At 44.0% G+C, this 21,575-nt stretch overlaps 2 protein-coding genes and 1 pseudogene across 2 annotated transcripts; 2 read left to right on the top strand and 1 right to left on the bottom strand.

Annotated features, from left to right (window-relative positions):
* Positions 1-12,071: 12,071 nt before the first annotated feature.
* LOC107147170 (S-formylglutathione hydrolase-like) lies at positions 12,072-13,073 on the top strand. The gene is given in 2 exon segments (XM_048789854.1): positions 12,072-12,278; positions 12,281-13,073. Coding segments are annotated over 2 exon segments (846 nt in total). The 5' UTR covers positions 12,072-12,085; the 3' UTR covers positions 12,934-13,073.
* Positions 13,074-13,230: 157 nt separating this feature from the next.
* On the top strand, positions 13,231-15,751 carry LOC125612282 (annotated as a pseudogene).
* Positions 15,752-20,166: 4,415 nt separating this feature from the next.
* LOC107147169 (alpha hemoglobin stabilizing protein) lies at positions 20,167-21,231 on the bottom strand. Its single transcript, XM_015491584.2, has 3 exons — positions 20,999-21,231; positions 20,751-20,829; positions 20,167-20,517 (listed from the first exon to the last, which is right to left on the bottom strand). The coding sequence occupies exons 2-3, from the start codon at positions 20,823-20,825 to the stop codon at positions 20,284-20,286; spliced, it is 309 nt and encodes a 102-aa protein (XP_015347070.1). The 5' UTR covers positions 20,826-20,829; positions 20,999-21,231; the 3' UTR covers positions 20,167-20,283.
* Between the last annotated feature and the right edge of the window lie 344 nt (positions 21,232-21,575).

Below are 21,575 nucleotides of genomic sequence, written 5' to 3'. Positions count from 1 at the left end.
TCGTGGTGGGTACACTGTAGGGCTAGAGCCATGACCCAAGACAGACCCCCAGGCAAGGGACCCAGCCAATGGATTGTGATGAGGGACCCAAGGAGCAGGAGACCTGCAAACGCCAGGAAAAAGCGCAAGAGGAAGGGAGGTAGGGGCTGCGTGAGGACCAGGAGACAGAGGGAAGCGCAAGGGGCACCTAGGTGAGCCCGCTGGGGGGCCCAAGTTAGGGGCCCCCAGGTCAGACCCAACACCAAGAGACTCCATGCTATGCCATGGGACATGAGGAACATGGTCAGGGGCTCAGGAGAGCACCCAGGCCAGGAGACTGGAGCACAAAGGGTCAGGGTTAGGGAGGGCTGGGTTGGGGTAGGGGCAGCATGCAAGGCCAGAGGGCGGTGGAGGGAAGGGAGGAGATGGCTCAGGGCTGGGTTGGAGCAAGTCCCATGTTAACTGCCAGGCCTCAAGGTACAGGCAGTGAAGGGACTCAGGTGACTGGCAGGGCTGTGTTTCTCCTAGGGAGCATTCAGGGTGCAGAGACCAGCCAATGCCAATCCTCTGCCCCAGGTGAGTAGATCCTCAGAGAGGGACCTGGACCAATGAAGGGTAAAAGAGGGTACTGTTTGGGGATACCTGGCTTGTGCAGGTTGGGGGGAGTTCTTATATGGCACCAGTAGAGTGGACCCTCGCCCTTCCAAGTGGGAGACCCCTTTCACCTGGGTGTGGGGAGCTTGTATACTGCTGCAGCCAGGATACAGGGACATGCCTGGCAAGGTGAGAGACCCCTCCTACCTGTGTGTCAGGGTAGCTTGTATACAGCCACAGCCAGGGTAGAGTGGACTCGCTCCTTCAGGCGGGAGACCCCCCCCCACATGGGTGTCAGGGGGAGCTCTTATACTGCCTCAGCCAGGGTAGAGGGGACTGGCCCCTCCAGGCATGAGACTCTTCAACCTGGGTGTCCAGGGGAGCACCTATACAGCCACAGGCAGGGTAGAGGGGACTCTACCCTCCAGGCTGGAGACTCCTCACACCTGGTTGTCAGGGGAACTCCTATTCCTCAGCAGCCAGAGTAGAGGGGACTCGCCCCTCCAGGCGAGAGACCCTTGCCACCTGGATTGAGGGGTGAAGCTTTTATACCCCTGCAGCCAGAGTAGTGGGGACTTGCTCCTCCAGGCAGGAGACCCCTCCCACCTGGGTGTCAGGGGGAGATCTTATACCACCGCAGCCATGGTAAAGGGTACTTTCCCCTTCAAGCGGGAGACCCCTCCCACCTGGGTGACTGGGGAGCTCCTATGACGCTGCAGCCAGGGTAAAGCGGACTTGCCCTTCCAGTCGGGAGACCCCTCCCACGTGAGCTCTTATACCTCCTAAGCCAGGGTAGAGGGGCTCGCCCCTCCAATCACGAGACCCCTCCCACCTGGGTGTCCAGGGGAGCTTGATCACTTCAGCAGCCAGGGTAGAGGGTACTCGCTCCTATAGGCGGGAGTCCCCTCCCACCTGGGTGTCAGAGGGAGCTCCAATACTGCCACAGCCATGGTAGAGGGTACACGCCCCTACAGGCGGAAGACCCCTCCCACCTGGGTGTACTAGGAGCTCTTATATGGCAAGAGCAAAATAGAGGGGACTCGCCAGTCCAGGCGGCATACCCCTTCCACCTAGGTGTCAGGAGAGCTTGTATACCACTCCCACCTGTGTGTAGGGGGGGTGCTTGTATACCATCTTAGCCAAGGTAGAGAAGACTTGCCCCTCCAGGCATTAGAACCTTCCCACCTGGGTGTCTGGGAGAGCTTGTATACCACTATAGCCAGGGAAGAGGGGACTCATTGCTCCAGGAGGGAGACCCCTCCCACCTGTGTGTCCTGGGGAGCTTCTATACCCCCGCAGCCAGTGTAGAGGGGACTCAACTCTCCAGTCGGGAGGACCCCATATTCTGGGTGTCAGGGGAGCTCCTATACAGCCAGAGCTAAGGGAGTGGGGACTCGACCCTACAGGTGGAAGATCCCTTCCTCCTGGTTGTCAGCGGAGTTCATATACTGCCATATCAGGGTAGAGGGGCCTCGCCACTGGAGGCAGGAGACCCCTCCCTTCTGGGTGTAGGGGGGACCTCCTATACCACAGCAGCCAGGGTAGAGGGGACTCGCCTCTCCAGGATGGAGACCCTCCCACCTGGGTGTCAGGGGGAGATCCTTTACTTCCGCAGCCAGAGTGGAGAGGACTGACCCTCCAGGAGAGAGACACATCCAACCTGGTTGTCAGGGAAAGCTAGTAAATCACTACAGCCACACTGGGGAGAAGCCATCAGTGTGGAAAGGCCTTCATTCACAGTGCAAACCTTATTGTGCCTCAGAGAATCCACACTGGACAGAGACCATAAGTTTGCACAAAATGAGGGAAAGCTTCCACACTCAGCTCAAATCTGATTGTACACCAAAAATATCCACTCCTTAGAAAAAATCTTTAAGTGCAGTGAATATAAGAAAGCCTTCAGTTAGGGCTGACAACTCTCCAAGCACCAGAAAGTCCACATCACAGAAAAGTGCTACTTCTACACTGGGGAGAAGTCCTTTGTTTGTACTGATTGTGATAAAGCCTTCACCCTTAGTGCAAGTCTTATTGTCCATCAGCAAAGCCATACTGATGAGAAGCCATATGAGTGAAAAGCATGTGGGAAAGCCTTCAGTTGTTTTTCACACCTTATTGTGCACCTGGAAATTCACACTGCAGAGAAACCTTATGACTGCCATGAATATGGGAAAGCCTTCAGTCAGCTCTCTTGCCTTATTGTCCATCAGAGATTTCAGAGTGGAGATCTTCCTTGTGTGTGTAATGAGTGGGAAGGCCTTCATGCGTACTTCATATCTTCACATGTAGTTCATATCCATCTTCAAATGGATTCATCAGAGAATCCATAATGGGGGAAAATTTTACACATGTAACTAATGTGGCAAGGCTTTCATGCAAAGGTCAAGACTTACTGTGCATCAGAGAATCTACACTGGGGAGAAGCTCTATGACTGTGAGAAGTGTGGTACAGGTTTCATTTCAAACTCAGTCCTCATGTGACACCAAAAAAATTAACATATGAACCCATCTTGTTGCATAATGTTATGGACCAAACTATATGTGCCTTGACAAAACTCCATTTTACCCTGAGACTCCATTTGATATAAGAATTCTTCTCCTATGGGAAAACCCCACCTCTGCCATCTTCTGCTAAACGCACTGTTTCTCAATGCATGGTAGTTGAAAAATGTTTCTTTCATTCTAATACAACGTATTATTAAGAAATGCATTTGTAAGATATTCTCACTTTAATTCCCATTTTTCTTGGGCAGGGGACCGTACCCTGACATGGGTCATTCTGACTCACTTCCTACATCACTATGGTTTTGACTTACTGGTGACTTATAGTTTGGGGCTATAAAAGTGATATCCTACATTCTGCAAGGGGTCAAGGGGTGCAGAGGTGACTTTCTTGCTGCCCCTTGTCCTGCCAACAAATAAAACTTCCATGTCTTGCTTCAAGACTGACCTGGTGATTTATTTCAAATGCACCACAACAATAAGAAAGGGTGAGGAAGACCTTCAGCTGCTTGTCATAACATACTACCTGCCAAATTAGACACCTCTTTGCAATTTTCTTTCTTCTTTGTAAAAACATGGTACAGTTTTCAGGAAGGCAGCACAAATAAGAATTTCATAGGTTAATTTAAAGAAATTAAGCAAAGGAAAACTAAGCACACAAAGGCAAGGATTTTGTTTTAACTCCATCCTAAGCAGTTGTTTTGTCTGAAATGGAATGTGGCTTTCTTAGGAATGGGTCATACAAAGGTAGTTGAGCCTATTTGGGAAAAGGTCTTTTTTGTTTAATTTTGTTTTTTAAAACTCTGGTAATTGCTTGAGAAACAGGCAAGTTGTTTTCCTTTTTGAATTCTGGAGCTCTGACCTTTGTATTGTAGGATTCTGAATTAAGTGATGACTCATTAAAGAAACCATTTGGGGTAGGCATTCAACAGTGACTCATCTATGAATATAAGCTTTACATTCCCTAGGTAATTTTTTAAAAAAAGAAAAGAAAACTATCTACAGCTCCTAAAATGGGTAAAAATATAAAACAGCCTTTTCCTTTGTTGTTTATGCCTCCTGAACCTTGGTATAGTAAAGCTCTGGGCACTTCCTAGGAGTCTCTTCTGATCATTCCCCAGGCTGCAAGGCCAGGTGCTCAAGGATTGATGGAGACAATACACCAGCTACATTCATTTGCTAGGGTTGACAACTCCCATCAAATATTTCCGCCTGCAACCTCCCCACAATTCCCATAGCATTCCGTTTAGGTGAGATGCAACTAGCATGCCCCTTCTCTGATAGAGGAGTCAAAGAATAAAACTCACCTAGAGACATCTTTAAAAAACAAAACAGTCTTATTTGTGCTGCTCATCAATCTGCTATCTGCAGTAATTGGAATCACAGCTGGTTGTAATAGCACCCCACTTCCCTTCTTACCAGTATAAGGTAGGATAGAATTGGAAGTACTAACAATCACAGTTTTGTCCAGACAGATTAGACTGATGCACTCCCAGGAGAGACTAATGTAGAGTTCTAAATGGGAAGTTCCCAAGACTGGCAGCTGGCAGCTAGCTCTGATCAGAACTTTATAACCTTACCTGGTGGTATGTGCTCCTGAGAGATTTTATCAGCACACTCTAGGGCCAGGAAAATGCAATCTCTGCTGGGTATCTATATCTTAAGACTTCCAAAGAAATCCTTCCACAGGGTGAGGCAACTAACCCTCCACAGATCCACTCCTAGGGTGAGATAACTAACGCCCCACAAGTCTCACCCACCTCAGCATCCACAAATGTGATCTTCTTTGGATCAGATACCAGATGCAATTGCACACACCTGACCAAATTCTGGGCTCTCCCCAGCTGGTCCCATGTGCTGCCAGACCCAAGGGGAAAGCAAGCCACAATCCCTTCCATATCTCCAACCTGAATCTCCTTGGGCACAATCTCCTCTATGCCCATTTTTGTTGGGCCCCACCAGAGACACTCTAGGTCCTGTTGCTGGTGCTTACTGGGACTGTCTAGTAAGACTCTTTATGATCTCCTGGGCAGCTTCAGCAGAAAGTGACAGTTCAGCAACTTCAGGATGGTTTCCACCTCAGCCCTGCACTGGGAAACTGAAAAACAGAGATTTTCAAACACCAGCTCACCACACAGCCTCTGATTCAGTTAAGATTAGACTGCTTTTCTGTTTCACAGGACTACCAAATTTTTTCACTGTGTTTCTCTCCTTTTATGCATGTGTCACCCCTCCTCTCTTAGATAAACTGGAGCCACTGGCACCACTGGCCTGGCTCCAAGTACTTTTTCTTGTCCTATGTACAATGCAATTGGATTTCTGTGTCTCTTCAATTCTTTTACTGTCTGATATTGAATTTCAGTGAATCCCCTCTGTCATCCACCTCACTGAGAAGGTGTACTCCTGCTGCATGAATTCTGAGCCATGAAGCAGCTGTAAAATACACCCTTCCTCTGTTCCACCATTTTTCCTTCTCCCTAAATACAAGTTTCTAAAAATATGTCTTTGAGCACTTATATCATTTTTGCTGCTTGATCGAGTCTATTGTTGAGGCCTTTGGCTGAATTTATTTAACTTATTGAGCTCTTGTTTTCAAGACTTCTGTTTGGTTATTTTCCAAAATCTCTTTTTGTTGAATTTCTTTCATTATCTTTCTTCTAATTTCATCTGTTTGTATATATTCTCTAGATCTCATTGAGCTTTTCTAAAATCATTATTTTACATTGTTTATCAGACATTTCATTCACTTCAGTATTTTGGGGACTATTATTAAAGAGTTATGATCTTTCAGAGGTGCTATGATACCTTGTTGTGGGAAGCCACAATAAATGACCACACCCTTCCAGTCCTGATGCCTCAGATTCTGACCAACCACTGCATTTGCTGTGGCTTGGGTGGGGTCTAGCTCGGATAGTAAGGGATCTTCCTTGTGGGTATGCCCCTAAGGTTGAGTTACACTCACCCATCCCTTGTAGTCCTGCCCCTTCTGCCCTTTTTTGGATAGAACTTTCTAAGAACAAGAGTTCCCCCAATAAAAGCTCATTTCTGAACGTGTCCCCTCTCTCTCACCAGCCTCTTGTGATTTTCTCTTGCTCTCCCATTTCAGGAGCCTGAGGCCGAGAGTGGGCAAGCTGTCCTGAAGCTTATGTAAAGGCAAATTCTGTCTGTGTTTTATTTGGTGTCCCTGCAAATTCACAAGAGCGATCTTAAGTTCAGCTGTCCGCATGGGGGCAGCACCTTGTTTTTCCATATTTCTTGCATCCCTGTGTTGAGATTTGTGCTTCTGGTACAATGGATATTTCTACCATTTTTATAGAATGGCCTTCTTAGTAAGTAGCTTTCTCCTGAAGTTGTGTCTTAGGGTATTGCAATGTTATGTAATGTTGACTTTATTTGTAACTGAACACAGTAATGTAATATCCCTGTATCTTCCTTGACTGTAATCAGTGAGTTTGGACACAATGATTACCATATCAGAATCACCGAGGCCCACTGACTCTGCAGGTCAACAGTAGTACACACCAGAGGTTGAACAGGAGTAAGGTATAGTTGGAGCTGGGCAAGGTTTCTCTCAGCTGGTGTTCTCATGGAAGCAAGTAAAAAGCACAAGGCAAAGCTTATCTCCAGACTTTCTTAAGCTACATACTCTGGGGACATGCCAATAGGCATAGCCACAGTATTGCTCAAGACAGCCCCATAATACCCCTACAGGTGGGGGCAGCAGCAGAACCACAGAGTTTATTCCCTGCCTTGTAAGTGACAGGTACCTGGGCACAGTGCTGGAAACAGGAATGAATGGACTTGTGTGGGTAATTGCCCTCAATTCTAGTCACACTCCTGGTCTCGAAGGGCAGGATCCCCAAGCATCCAATTCTTGAGGGTGTCAGCCTCTGTTCCCCTCCCTGTGGCAACACTCATCCCCTACAGTGCTGTACTTTCACTGAGTTTGTGTCAGAGTTGTTCTACTAAGCCAAGCGTATTAGTCAGTGTTCTCTAGAGTAACAAAATCAACAGGTAGTATAATTATAAAAAGGGGATTTATTAGTTGGCTTACACAGTCAGTAGCTGGATAGTCCCCAATGGCTGTCTGCAGACTGGAGATCTGGAAGAACCAGTCCAAGAGGCTGAAGTCTCAGAACAAGAGGGATCACTGATGCTACCTGGGTCCAAGACCAAAGGCTTCTAGAGAATCACTGGCAGAGTCTGCTTTGGAAGAATGAAGAAGCATGAGTCTGATATCCTCAGATGATCACAGCAGCTATCAAGAACTCTATCAACAAGAATCGAATTTGCATCTGCTGCTGCTTCCAACTTGTTATTTCAACTTTTATTCCATCCAAGCCATCCTGCTATTGGGTGGTGAGGCCCATGCTAGGGAGGGTCTCCATTTCAATTGACTATCCCACATGCCAATCATTCTTAGACACACCCTCATTGATAAATCCATAAACCTCTTAATCATTGGCTTCTCTTAATCAAATCAAGTTGACAATTCAAATTGACCATTGTTGGGTTCCATGAATAAACACTCAATGTCACTTCAGGTGAACTGGGCTGCATGAAATAGTCACACAGAGATAGAGAAATACCTTTTTCTTTGGGTCCTGTGATGGCTCCTTTGACCTTAGAAGTCCATGGAAAGAGAGAGAGGAGCACGTGCTGAACCTTTTATTGGGAAGAAGCCATTCAAATGAGGCAAGGAGTAGGATTACAAAGGAACAGGTGAGTATAGCTCAACCCCAGCAGGTGGCAGGTGACACTTACACTTGAAGACCCTCCTTGCTACCTGAGCTGGGACAACACCCAAGTCACCACAAAGTATAGTGCTTCAGGACTGGAAGGCATTGTCATTCAGAGTGGCTCCCCACAAACCATTACACCAAGTTTTGTTCATGAAGCAGTTACTCACTAAGCCAGTACAGCAGAATGTCAGTGGGGCCAGAGCTTCTGAACCCTAGAGCAATCCAAATTCATACAAAAAGTCGTTTCTCAATTTAGTTCTGCTACAAAATCCTGGGGGTTTAATGGGAGATTATGTGAATTCCTTTATCAATTTCAGGTAACTTATCAAGTTAAGGTTGTGAAACTTTCCCAATAGTTAGGATTGATAGTGTTTCTGCTGAAAATTTTTGTTGGAGCTATCTCTTTCATTTTTAAAAAAATATTTTTTAGTTGTAGTTGGACAAAATACCTTTATTTTATTTATGTATTTTTATGTGGTGCTGAGGATTGAACCCAGTGCCTCGAACATGCCAGGCGAGTGCTCTACCACTGAGCCACAACCCCAGCCCTATCTCTTTCATTTTTTGTTTTTGTTTTGTTTTGTTCTGTGGTACCAGGAATTGAACCCAGGGGCACTTAACCATTGAGCCACATCTGCAGCCCTTTTGATTTTTTATTTTGGGGGGAGGAGGAGTGGGAGTACCAGGAATTGAACTCAGGGGCACTCAACCACTGACCCACATCCCCAGCCCTATTTTATATTTTATTTAGAGACAGGGTCTCATTGAGTTGCTTAGTACCTTGCTTTTGCTGAGACTGGCTTTGAACTCACAATCCTCCTGCCTCATCCTCCCAAGCGGCTGGAATTATGGCATGTGCCACCACACCTGGCTTGATTTTTTATTTAGAGACAGGGTTTCGCTAAGTTGCTAAGGCTCGCTAAGTTGTGATTCTCCTGCCTCAGCCTCCCAAGTTGACTGGATTACAGGTGTGGGCCACCATATCTGGCTCTCTATCATTCATACCCCTGCGAAGGGGAGAATTCCCCTCTCCCAGTTATGGAGCCAGACGGGGCAGCAAGTTCTAGGAAATTTTATTTCTCTTGCTATTGTCCCAGGACTCTGGATCTTACAAGGTTCCATTTTCCTCCTGTTGATTTCCAGTTTTCTCCAATGATCACTTATCTCATTATGCTATATACATGACGCTTTGGTTCTTATTTGTGGAGGAGAGGTGTGTGCTAGGTGCCTGTATTCAGCCACCTTGCTTCTCCAAATTACTCCTTTCCACTAGCCTATTTCTCCCTTTTGGATAGAGAATGTTTACACTGTGCATGTCACACTACTGTAATTTGAAAGCAAAAACTTGTTTTGATTTTACATTCTCAAAACTAAGGTATTTGTCTTAAGTCTCAGATGAGACTTCAGCTTTTTAATTAATATTCAGTGAGGTGAGCATTAATAGTTAATAGTCTGTGATTACTGTGGAGGCAAATTATTGTATTCTTTATTTTAAGAAGTACCTGAAACCTTGGGGGTCAGAGGTAGAATTTTACGGTTTAGACATGATTTGAGTTCCCCTAAGATTTCATGTGTTGAAATCTGATGAGCTAGAGAAGATCATCTGAGACATGTAGAAACTAACCTGACTGAATGAATAAGAAAATGTGGTATATATACACAATGGAATATTACTCAGCCATAAGAAGAATGAAATAATGGTATTTGCTGGTAAATGGATGGAACCGGAGATGATCATGCTAAATGAAATAAGTCAGTCTCAAAAAAATCAAAGGCTGAATGTTTTCTCTGACATAGACATGCTAGCACATAAGTGGGGAGAGAAGAATAGAAGTTCATTGGATTAGATAAAGGGAAATGAAGAGAAGGGACAGAGATGGGATTAGGAAAGACAGTAGAATGAATTATGAGACATAACTTTCCTATGCTCATATACGAATACACAACCAGTGAAACTCCACATCATGCACAACCACAAATGGGATCCTAATTAGAGTAAGTTATAGTCTATCTATGTATAATATGTCAAAACACACTATACATTCATGTATATCTAAAAAGAACAAATAAAAAATTCTTGCATTAAAAGCTTAAATTAATGATATTAATTTTAAAAAGAAAGTAATATGACTATGGTATTTGGAGATGATGTCGTTAGGAAGTTATTAGATTAGATAAGGTCATTGGGATGTGTGCTAAGAGCCTTTATAAGAAGAGAGGTAGATGAAGCAGATATAATATACAAACATGATCCCTCTTCTTTGTCATGAGATACTCTGTGCTTATTTAGGGTTCTGCCATCATCAGATGAGACACACAGATGATGCACCTCCAGAACTTAAGCCAAAAAAACTGGGTTCTTTTTCCTTATAAAGTAGCTTACTTTGGGTATCTCATTATAGAAAAAAAAAAAACATATTATACTCTACCCAAAGTGATTGACAGCTTTAATGCAATCACTATGAAAAATTTCAAGGGCATTGTGTTAGTTAGCTTTTCATCATTGTGACCAAAAAACTTGACATTAACCACTTAAAAAAGGAAAAGTTCATTTTTGGCTCAGGGTTTCAGAGGTTTCATTCCATGGTTGGCTGGCTGCAAAGCAAAAACATGGTAGAAATGCATGGCAGAGGAAGGCCACTTAGCTCACATCCGCTGGGAAGCAGACAGAAAGAGAAAGAGAGGAAGATGAAGGGGCTAGGAATAAGATATCACCCCCAGTGACATATTTCCTCCAGCCATGCCCACCTGCCTACAGTTTCCACCTTCTCCCAGGAATTCATTCAAATTATTAATCCACCAAATGGATCAATCCACTGATGAGGTTATAGTCCTCAAGATACAATTACTTCTCAAAAGCCCACCTCTGGACATTGCTGCATTGGGGACCAAGTCTTCAATACGTGAGCTTTGGGGGCACATTCCAGATCCAAATCATAACAGGCTTTTTCTTTTTTTTTTTTTTTCAGAAAAAAATAACAGCAAAAGCAATCCTAAAATTCATGTGAAACTGCCAAAGACCTAAATAGCCAAAGCAACCTCCAGAATGAAAAACAAATCTGGAGGCATAATAATACTTCCTGATTTCAAAATATACTACAAAGCTATAGTAATCAAAACAGTAGGGCACTGGCATAAGACAGACATAGAGAACACTGCAACATAGTAGAGATCCTAGAAATAAACCTACATATGTGCTATCAAGTTATCTTCAACAAAGAGGCCAAGAAAACACAATATGGAAAGCATAGTCTCTATAATAAATGGCACTGGGAAAACTAGATATCTACAGACAGAAGAATGAAATTGGATCCTTATCTCACACCATATATAAAAATCAACTCAAGTCAGGTATGGTGGCTCACTCCTATAATCCAAGCAAATCAAAAGGCTGAGGCAGGAGGACCACAAGTTCAAAGCCAGTGTCAGCAGATTAGCAAGGGCCTACCTCAAAATAAAAATTAAAAGGGCTTGGCATGTTGCTCAGTGGTTAAGCACCCTTGGGTTGAATCCCCAGTACAAAAAAAAAGAAAGAAAGAAAGAAAGAAATCGACTCAAAATTAATTAAAGACTTCAATGTAAGACCCGAAGCTGTAAAACTCTGGGAGAAAATATAGAGAGGAAAGCTCCTTGATACTGATCTAAGCAATGAGGTTTTGGATATGACTCCAAAAGGCCAGGCAACAAAAGCAGAAGCAGGACTACATCAAACTAAAATTGGAAGAATTTGCCTAGCATAATACATCAGCTAAGGGTTAATATCCAAAATATATAAGTAACTCACACATCTTAATAACAAGAAAACAAACAACCCAATTTAAAAATAGGCAAATCATAATGGTCATTTCTCTTAAAAAGATATACAAATGGCCAATAAGTATATAAAAATTCTCAACACAACTAATCACAAGGGAAATTTGAAGCTAAACCACAGTGAGATGTCACTTCACACCAGTTGGAATGGCTATAATCAGATGCGAGATAACAAGGGTCAACAAAGACGTGAAGAAAAGAGAATAACTGAACACTGTTGGCAGTAATGTAAATTACTATAGATGTTATGGAAAACATTAAAGAAGTTCCTCATAAAACTAAAATCAGGGTGGGCGGGGGCAGGCCGGGCCGGTCCCCGGCGGCCATGTTGAGGCCCCGCCCTCCCCTCCCTGCCCCCTGCCGCGTCTTGCGTCCCCACCCGCACCCTTGCCACCGCCGTAGGATCATCTGCCCTTCATTACAGACTAAAAAGCAAGTAGCAATTGGACAGGAAAAGAATGGCATTGAAACAGATTTCCAGCAACAAGTGCTTTGGAGGATTGCAGAAAGTATTTGAACATGACAGTGTTGAGCTGAAGTGCAAAATGAAATTTGCTATCTACTTACCACCAAAGGCAGAAAGTGGAAAGTGCCCTGCACTGTATTGGTTGTCTGGTTTAACTTGCACAGAACAGAATTTTATATCAAAATCTGGTATCATCAAGCTGCCTCAGAACATGGCCTTGTTGTCATTGCTCCAGACACCAGCCCTCGTGGCTGCAATATTAAAGGGGAAGATGAGAGCTGGGACTTTGGCACTGGTGCTGGGTTTTATGTGAATGCCACTGAAGATCCTTGGAAGACTAACTACAGAATGTACTCTTACGTAACGGAGGAGCTTCCACAACTCATAAATGCCAATTTTCCAGTGGACCCCCAAAAGATGTCTATTTTTGGCCACTCTATGGGAGGTCATGGAGCTCTGATTTGTGCTTTGAAAAGTCCTGGAAAATATAAATCTGTGTCAGCATTTGCACCAATTTGCAATCCAGTGCATTGTCCTTGGGGCAAAAAAGCCTTTAGCGGATATTTGGGAACAGATGAAAATAAATGGAAGGCATATTATGCAACGTATCTTGTAAAGTCCTATCCAGATTCTCAGCTTGACATACTAATTGATCAAGGGAAAGATGACCAATTTTTGCTAGATGGACAGCTACTTCCTGAACATTTCATTTCTGCCTCTTCAGAAAAGAAAATCCCTGTTGTTTTTAGATTACAGGAGGGTTATGATCATAGCTACTACTTCATTGCAACCTTTATTGCTGATCACATTAGACATCATGCAAAATACCTGAATGCATGAAAACCTTATGATAAGAGAATCTCTTCAAGATTATAAAAATTATAATAAAGAGAATTGCCGAGGGAAAATATTTCAAAACATTGGATTTCATAATGCTAAGAACTTCGTTGTACAATTGCATTACCTGAATACATATAAATAAAAGTTAAAAAAAAAAAAAAAAAAAAAAAAAAACCTAAAATCAGGCACCTGCCGGACCCNGAATGCATAATCGATACATGACACATAATAAGATAAAAGTCCAAAAAAAAAAAAAAAAAAACCTAAAATCAGGCACCTGCCGGACCCAGCCCGGGAGCGGGACTGGTGGAGGCGGGCCGCAAGGTGACCTGCAGATGGATGCTCTCACCTGAGACGAGCTCGCCAGTCCCCGGCCGCCGACATGGACCTCTACTGCGGCGACAACTTCGGTGTGTACTCGCAGGCCACCTGCCCCCACCACCGCCGCCCGGGACACGCCCGGGGCTGCCAGGGCGCCCTACGCGCTGCCGACCGCTGCCGCCAACACCTACTTGTGGCTCTACTGGCCCGACTTTTGCTGCCCGCCTCCGGGGCAGCCGCCTGGGGCAGCGGCCAGACCCTACTTGCAGTCGCCGCCCAAAGCGTCCCTTAGCGCAGGCGTGCGGTCACCCTACTCAACGATCGTCGCCATGGCCCTCCAGAGCGCGCCACGGCCATACCAACGGATCGAGGCTGGCCGGCAGAACTTCATTCGCCACAACCTGTCGCTCAACTGCTTTAAGATGGTGCCCCGCGATGAGGACGACCAGGGAAAGGTGACTACTAACTCTGGATCCAAACTGCGAGAAGATGTTTGACAACGGAAACGAAGCGAAAGCGGCGCTTCAAGGCCAGCGGCAACTCTGCGGTGGTTGCAGGGACTTCCAAGTCAGAAGAAGGGCTGTCCTCGGGACTGGGAACCACAGTGGGTTGCACATCGGAGGGAGACAGCCCTTCCTCTATGCTTCTGCCAGCGCAGTCGCTTGAGCCTGAGGGCGCTAAGAGCCCAGTGTCCCCTCCGGGTGGCCCGGTGCTGGCCTCCGCCCCCTGCCTCAGCTCCTTCTTTAGCACCCTAAGCGTGGACTGCGGCGGGAGCATCCAGCATGCTGGCCCCACAGCCTCCACCTGGGGGTCCAGGGCCCTCAGCTGCCCTCCAGCAGCGCCTTCCCTGCCCCCTCCATCTCCGAGGCCTGGGCAGAAACCTTATCTCTGAGCACCAGCAGCCGCAGCAGCCAGCGATCTTTCTACTACAGCCCCTTCCTGGCCAGCACCGGCAAGGGCCAGTGCAGCCCTTCAGTAGCCCCTTCTAAAACCTTGGCATGGTCAAGAACCTTGTCTACCCGCGGGAGGGCTCTGAGGTGTAGGACCTTGCTTCTCAGACTTCCACAGCACACCTGAGTTCGGGGGTTGTGCGGATTCCCAGTCCCGGGTATGGGGTGGGGCTGAGGTTCTGCATTTCTTTGAGCTCCCGGAGGATCCAGTTACTACCGGGGAGGAACCAGGTGACAGGGAACTCCTAGACCCCAGCAAGCTTTACACATCTTCTAGAGATGGGCCTTTGGGGAGAAGTCCACCTGCATTCCAAGGCAGGTAGCCTTAGAGCTCTGTGAGGGCAGGGACAGGTCTGTGGGCTTGTCGCTCTATGCCAGGGGGTGGGCTCAAAAGTGCTCAGACAGCTGGAACAAGCCCTGAAGTGGCTAGGTGGTAAAGGTCAGCAGCTGGTACCTGGAGGTGGTGGCTGGACCCACCAGCCAAATGCTCCCCGAGCAGCTGGCTATCTCCGGTCCAGCAGCTTTCTGGTTTTTCTAGAAAAGCCAGGTAATTTGGCTTTTTATAGGAAATCTCCAACTTTGTGTCCTTGGCCTCCAGTTAAAGTTTCTATCAGTGTGCCAGGAAGCACTACAAATCCTTGAGCTGTGCCCAGCTCACTGTGCAGACAGTCCTAGGTAGCAAACATTGTTCTAGACTCAACAGTCATTAGCCCACAGAATCCTCACCTCACAGGAGTGGCAGCAGAGCCTTGCTTTCAATGCAAGGGATGTGGGCTTTTAAGATGAGAGGTGATTTGCCCAAGGTCCCAAAGAAGGCATGGTGGAGCTGGGCCTGGTTCCAGAGCTGGTGCTGGTAACATGTATCCTGGCTGTTAAAACAAACTGCATCATGGGCAGACATAAGTAAATAGGCATAGCAGGAGCTGGATCTCACTTGACCAGAGATTCTGGTTGAAATGGAAGTCCCTGGCAATGCTCCCCCCAGAAGAAAGTGGGACCCCACCAGCTCTGCCTCACTCTCCCTGCCCAAATCCAAGGTCTGGGGTGACTGCTGAACCAATTGATGATGGCAGCCTGGCAGCCTGGCCCTCTTAGCTCCTGTCCTGGGTATTTCATTGCCTAACAAAGTATTGTTAGAATTTTATTAAAAAATAGTTTTAAAGTGGAATTTCATAGTTTTTAATATGATAAACCATTTATGGTCAAAATCTTTAAAACTAATGATTTTATGTATCCCTTTCACTTCCCTTGCATAACTCTTACACTCACTCTTACACCCAGCAGAGACCTGATACATAACATGGCAAACACTTGGTCATTATTTGTTGAATAGCAAATTATTTAAAAAGTACTAATCAAAAATGAATGGTTGTTGGATTCATGGGAACAGTGTTCCATTAATGAGTTGCCTTTCTGTCATGTTTTTGAGTTTTAGTCAGGGTTTGGAATTTTCTAGAAACAGGACTACATGCACATTATTTTTTAAAAAAAGCTTTTTCCTGAGTATTCTTTAAGATACAATATTTTTTTAAAATTGTTATTTTGAAATAGAGCAAGTAGAAAAAAATATTAGCTTATTGAGGTAAAGATCATGCCACCATTACTTTTTAACCATTATGCAGAAAGACAACAAAAGAGATTACCTACTCTTTTACTCTGTGTACAGAAAACCATTTCTATGGATAATTTTGTATGTAAGCAAGCATATGAACTTTTATAAATATTGTTTCTAGCACAATTCTATATTTGTTGACTAATTTATAATGTGAACCAGGGCAGCAAAGAAAAAAAATCTTGGGAAAGTAAACTACATGATAAGAAGGATAACAAGAAATAAACTCTAAATTGGATGGGGGAAAAAAACTGAACAAACTACAAAGGATCCAGCTATCCCACTACTGGCTATATACCCAAAGAATATGAAATCGGTATGCTGAAGAGATATCTGAATTCCCATGTTCGTTCCAGCATTATTCACAATAGTCCACATATGAAATCAATTTAATTGTCTATCAATGGTTGAATGGATAAGGAAATGTGGTTCTGATACAGAGTAGAATACTATTTAGCCTTTTAAAAAAAAGGAAATCTTGCCTTTGGGGACAATGTGAATGAACCAGGAAGACATTATGTTATGTGAAATAAGCCCATTCCTGAAAGATGCATGCTAAATGATCTCACTAATACATGGAATCTAAAAAATTCAAACTCACAGAAGCAGAGAGTAAATTGCTAGTTACCATAATCTGGGTGAGAGAGGGTGGTTATTGGTGAGATGTAGGTCAAAGGACATAAAATCCCAGTTAGACCAAAGGAATATGTTCAAGAGATTTATGATATGCATCATAATGACTATAGTTAACAACTATGTAGTGTACTCTGGAAATTGCTGAGAGTAGATTTTAAATATTCATACCACAAAAAAATTATGTGTGAGGTAATACATATGGTAGTTAGCTTCATTTATCCATTCCATAATGTATACATATTTCAAAACATTTTGTATATGATACTTTTAAATTTTTGTTATAAAAAATAAGTTTTTTAAAATAATAGTGTCCAGTGTCAGAATCAGTATGATACAGTTTCCAAGGTCAGGGTGAGAAGAAGAATTAGAATCAAGGTTAAAATGAGCTTTGTGGTCAGAGTCAGAGTTTGTGGTCAGGGTGATGGTCAGAGTTAAGGTCAGATTGGGATCAGGATTGTAACATAGTGAGGTACAAGAGTATAAAAAACAGAGTTAGTGTCAGTTAAGGTCAGAATAAGGAGAAGGGTAAGAACCAGGATAAGGGTCACAGCCAGGGTCAGAGTCTGGTGGATTTTCTTTGGAAGGGTCAGTGTTAAAGTCAAAGTTAGAATTATGTTCAGTGTAAGGGACATCCATGAAAGTGAGTGAGCATATGAGTTGGTATCAGGGTCAGGTTGAGGGCCTGAGTGAAAGGTAAGTGTGTTCATCAGCTTTTTGTCACTGTGACCAAAACAAGAACAACTTAGAGGAGGAAAAGTGTATTTGGACTTGCAGTTTAAGAGGTCTCCATCCATGTTTGGCTGGAAGGAAGTGGCAGAGGAAAGCTTCCAGCTCATAGCAGCCAGGAAGCAGAGAGAGAGAGAGAGAAATCAGGGACAAAATATAATCCCCAAGGCTATGTCCCCAGTGGCCTACTTCCTCCAGCCACACCCCACTGACCTACAATTACAACCCCAGTAACTCATTTAAATTATTAATCGACAAGTGGTTGATGATATTACAGACATTCCTACATTTCCTAACATATGAGCTTTTCAGGGGACACCTTATATCCAAATCATAACAGTAACTGGGTGAGAGGGAGAGTCAGGGAAGTATCAGGGTGTAGGTCAGGTTCATGATAAAGTTCAAATCACCAACAAGGTGAATGAGGCTGATGTTCAGGTTCATAGTGTTGCTATGTTGAGCATAAGATTCATGATCAAGGTCAAGTTCTGGAATCAAGATGAGTCATTTGCAGTGTCCTTGCTAGGGTGAGGTTCTGGGTCATGCTCATGGACATAATGAAGGTCAGAGATAAAGGTCAAGGTAATATTCAGGTAGGTGTCAGGATCACAGTCAGGATTAAAGTTAGGGTCTAGTTCAGCATGAGGAGCAGTGTGAGGGTGAAAATAACATCTGTGATGTTCAGGTTCATTGAGGGTAAGGTGTCTATCCTGTTCAGGGTTAAGATCAGGTAGGACACAGGGTGTGAGAGTTGAAGGTGAGGTTAAAAGTGAGTTCAAGTTCAGGGTCAGCCCTAAAGTGAGAGTCAACATCAAAATAAGAATAAAGAAGAGTTATGGCTGTATTAATTCACCTATTATTTACAATCTTATTTCTAGAATTGATTCAGGCACTGCTGTCAAACAAAATAAGCATTATTCTTTTTGCTATTTCTGGTTAATTTTTCAGAAATAATAATGGATTGGGGGTATTCACTGCTTCAGTAACTTTATTTTTATTCTCATGGATCATCAGATCCTGATGATTCATACCACCATTTCTGAAAAGTCAAAATATTCCAAATTTTACTTCTAAATAGGCTTCTAAATAGACACAAAAATAATATGAATGCTAGAATACGCAGAGTCATCAAAAGGTTTTCTGTCAAAAAAGAAACTTTTTTTGCAATTTCTCCAATTCACACAGCTTACAAACTGTTGAAATAGAGTTTAGATGTTGAATTTCCCACCCGCTGTAAGAATCTTTTGTACCAAACCATTATACTTATGTCACTATATGTCACTATAAGAAATATAAAATATAAAATTTCATTCCCAAACAAAATATTTTCAAATAATAATTTTTTAAAAAGTATTTCTTACCACATGCCTGTTAATTGGTCATCTTTCTCTGAACACTTGAGGAATGGTCATCTAAATAGTTCCCAAGGTTACATAGTTCTAAATTTAAGAGCATCCTTGCGAATTGAACCAAAGTAGCTTCCAACTATTCCTTTCAGCTACTCTGCACACAGCAACAGTGTAACTCCAATAACTTTTTTCATATAGTTTCTCCATCATTTTCTTCCACTCATGCACACTAGTCCAAAGAAGAGGATGTTGACTACGGTCCTAATGAGTGATCACCAGGTCCCAGTTAACAGACTGAGATTTTTCTGAGGGGTACAGTAGATAGGCATTGGCCCCTGCCTAGGGCACCTCAGAGGTGCTGGCAGCCTCTTTCCATTGGAGGCGAGCATTTTCTGGCAGAGTCTGAGGCCCCCACACATCCACACTTTGGAAGAATGGCTAGGGGCACTGAGCTGAGGTTTGGTTCAGGGTAAACCAAACTGCAAAGGAAAAGAAAAAAAGAGAGAGAGATGGGGGTGCACAGATCCGAGAAAGCCTGCTAGTGACAGGAACTGGGGAAGGACGACTCAGCCCGGAAACTTTCCCCACCCAAGAAGAAACACAGAAAACCGAGTGAAAAGCTCTAGGCGGCGCCAAGCGGGATCTGATTGACGCTGACCCGCTCCTCGCCCGCCCCTCTGCCCCCACCCCACCCCGCAGTCCCTAAGGCCTCGGGGCTTTCAGACGAGTTAGCGCTGCAATCCAAAACCTTCGTTTCGTATTCGTTTTGTTTTTATTCTTTTTAATTATACACAACATTAGGATTCATTTTGACATAATAATAAAAGCATGGAATATAATTTGTTCTAATGCAGTCCCCAGTACTTCCCACTTCCTTTTCCCTCCTATCCTCCCTCCCCCTTCCCTTCCCTGTACCTTACTGATCTATTTACTTACAGTTTTGATACTTTTTTTTTTCATTTCGTTTTTCAAAAGTAATGACCCTGACCCAATTCTGGTTTCACCCCAGAGCTCTAATAGGAGTCAGGAGGTCTGACAGAAAGGAGGAAAGTGACTGAGATGGCTTAAGCAGTGGGAAAGGCTGGCTTCTGATTTTTCCCAGTCATGGGATCTGGGTCTGAAGGATGGTGGAGCCAAAGGGTAAAGATTTGGCCATCTGAAAAATACCAGACGTATTGAATGGTTCCCAATATCCTTTCAAACTCTGAGCTCCTGAGGTACTCTGGGGAGTACCCTCAAAGGTATTCTGTAGTAGCCTTGGAATCAGAAAATCCTAGAATATTGTTCAAGTAGGAGCTAAGGGCAGGTGATTGGATAATCGTGGCAGTAAACCTGGCTCTGGTTGAACCAAGGAGACTTGCAACAGCTTTCTGCTAGAGTAACATATCACTGGACCATAATTTCTGGAAGGCTTTTATCTCACTTTTTCTACCACCCATTTCCTCCCAGCACTTTCTCTTTAGTCCCTGCCTTCCTGGCCCTTAGTTCAGCGTATTTTAGTATTGCCCAGTGGTTACTTAAAGCTGCTAACCTCTATTACTAAATTAAGTCTCCAAGATCATATCTAAGAAGGATTGAAGAAAAAGAAACCAACTGCCCTCATAAGCCAGGGCCAGACAATGGAAAAAGAGCCAGGAAGTCCAGCAAAACCAGTACTGGTATTTATTGGGGTATCATGAAGAAGCACATCCTGAGTACATGATCTACAAAGCCAGAATTTAAGGGCTTCTTGAAGATGAAGGCCTGGATCTCTGGGCTAGAAGGAAGGAAGCTTATGGTTTGGGTGCTCGTGGGATTTCAGGAAGTCCTTATATTTAACCAGAAAAGATTTTGCCAGAATGTCCAACTGTTGCTGGAGTTCCTGCAGAGCCCCAACTTGTTCTTGCTGCTCCCCTTTCATATGCTGCTTGTAATAGTTGACATAGAAGTTCACCCAGTCATCCACCACAGTCATCATGTCTTCTTCAGAAATAAGAGGATCATTAAAGACCTGGGAAAAGTAGAGAGAGAGTTAGCAAGGAAGAATGTGGTCAGCAATGTGATTCAGGAACACCAGAATAGTCTCACAAACTCTCACATCTCTTTTCTCGGATTTATATTCCCCCTCTTTAGTTCATTCCATTAACCATCATCACCCTCAAGTTTCAAATTATTCTCCCTTCTCTGTCCCCGCCCCAACACACGTACTTCAGGCCTGTCCTTTAAAACAGTGCCTGGGCTTACCTGCTGATTCAGCAGAACATTAAATTCCTTCATTCCCGTAGAAATAAGATCCTTATTAGACTGAAGATGGGCCATCTGCCTGTATAGAGAAAGAGGTAGAACTTAAATATCCCTTTCCCTCACCCTTGGTTATTTCCCTCAGTTCTCTCACTGCCTTTAAAGGTCCCTGGTGCTTTACAGGTACACCTTCTTTCCAAAACTTTTCAAATCTTGCTCTGAAGTCACGTTTTTTCCCAAGTCGGACTCACCTTCAGGTCTAACAGAGTCCCTATGTCCTTTGTGCTGAGCTAGATGCAGGCACGAAGTCAAGTGTTCACTTCAGAAGAAAACCCCACATATCTAGGTTCTGAGGGAGGGTGATAGGTCAGCCTAGGGTGGAGAAGGAGGGTGAGGCTTCCCTGAAGTTAGAGAGATAGACAGCCCAAGAAAAATAGATAAACAAAGAGACCCAAAAATTGCAAAAACTAAACCAGGAACATATGTTTGCCCTCTGCCCCTCAACCCAATATCCAATATCCCATCCAAGTACTCAAGAAACTAACATTAACTGAGTCCTTGTTACATGACAAGCACCTTTACATCATCAGCACAATGTGAGGGCAATCCTTCTCCCTATCTATAGATGACATACTAATAGCAGCTACATTACATTTATTCATTTGTGCCAGGCACTATTTCAAACATGTACTATTTATCTTTATTTTGAGGATCCTTTTAGACATATTTTGCAGATGAGCCATCCATAAGATGTGGATCGGGATATGTTCCACAAAAATGGAGATGTATTTATCTTGTTCTCAGACATATCATCAAGTATTCAATAAA

This window comes from Marmota marmota, unplaced genomic scaffold, assembly GCF_001458135.2.
Source record: "Marmota marmota marmota unplaced genomic scaffold, marMar, whole genome shotgun sequence".
Taxonomy (NCBI): domain Eukaryota; kingdom Metazoa; phylum Chordata; class Mammalia; order Rodentia; family Sciuridae; genus Marmota; species Marmota marmota.
This window is presented reverse-complemented; position numbering and strand designations above follow the sequence as displayed.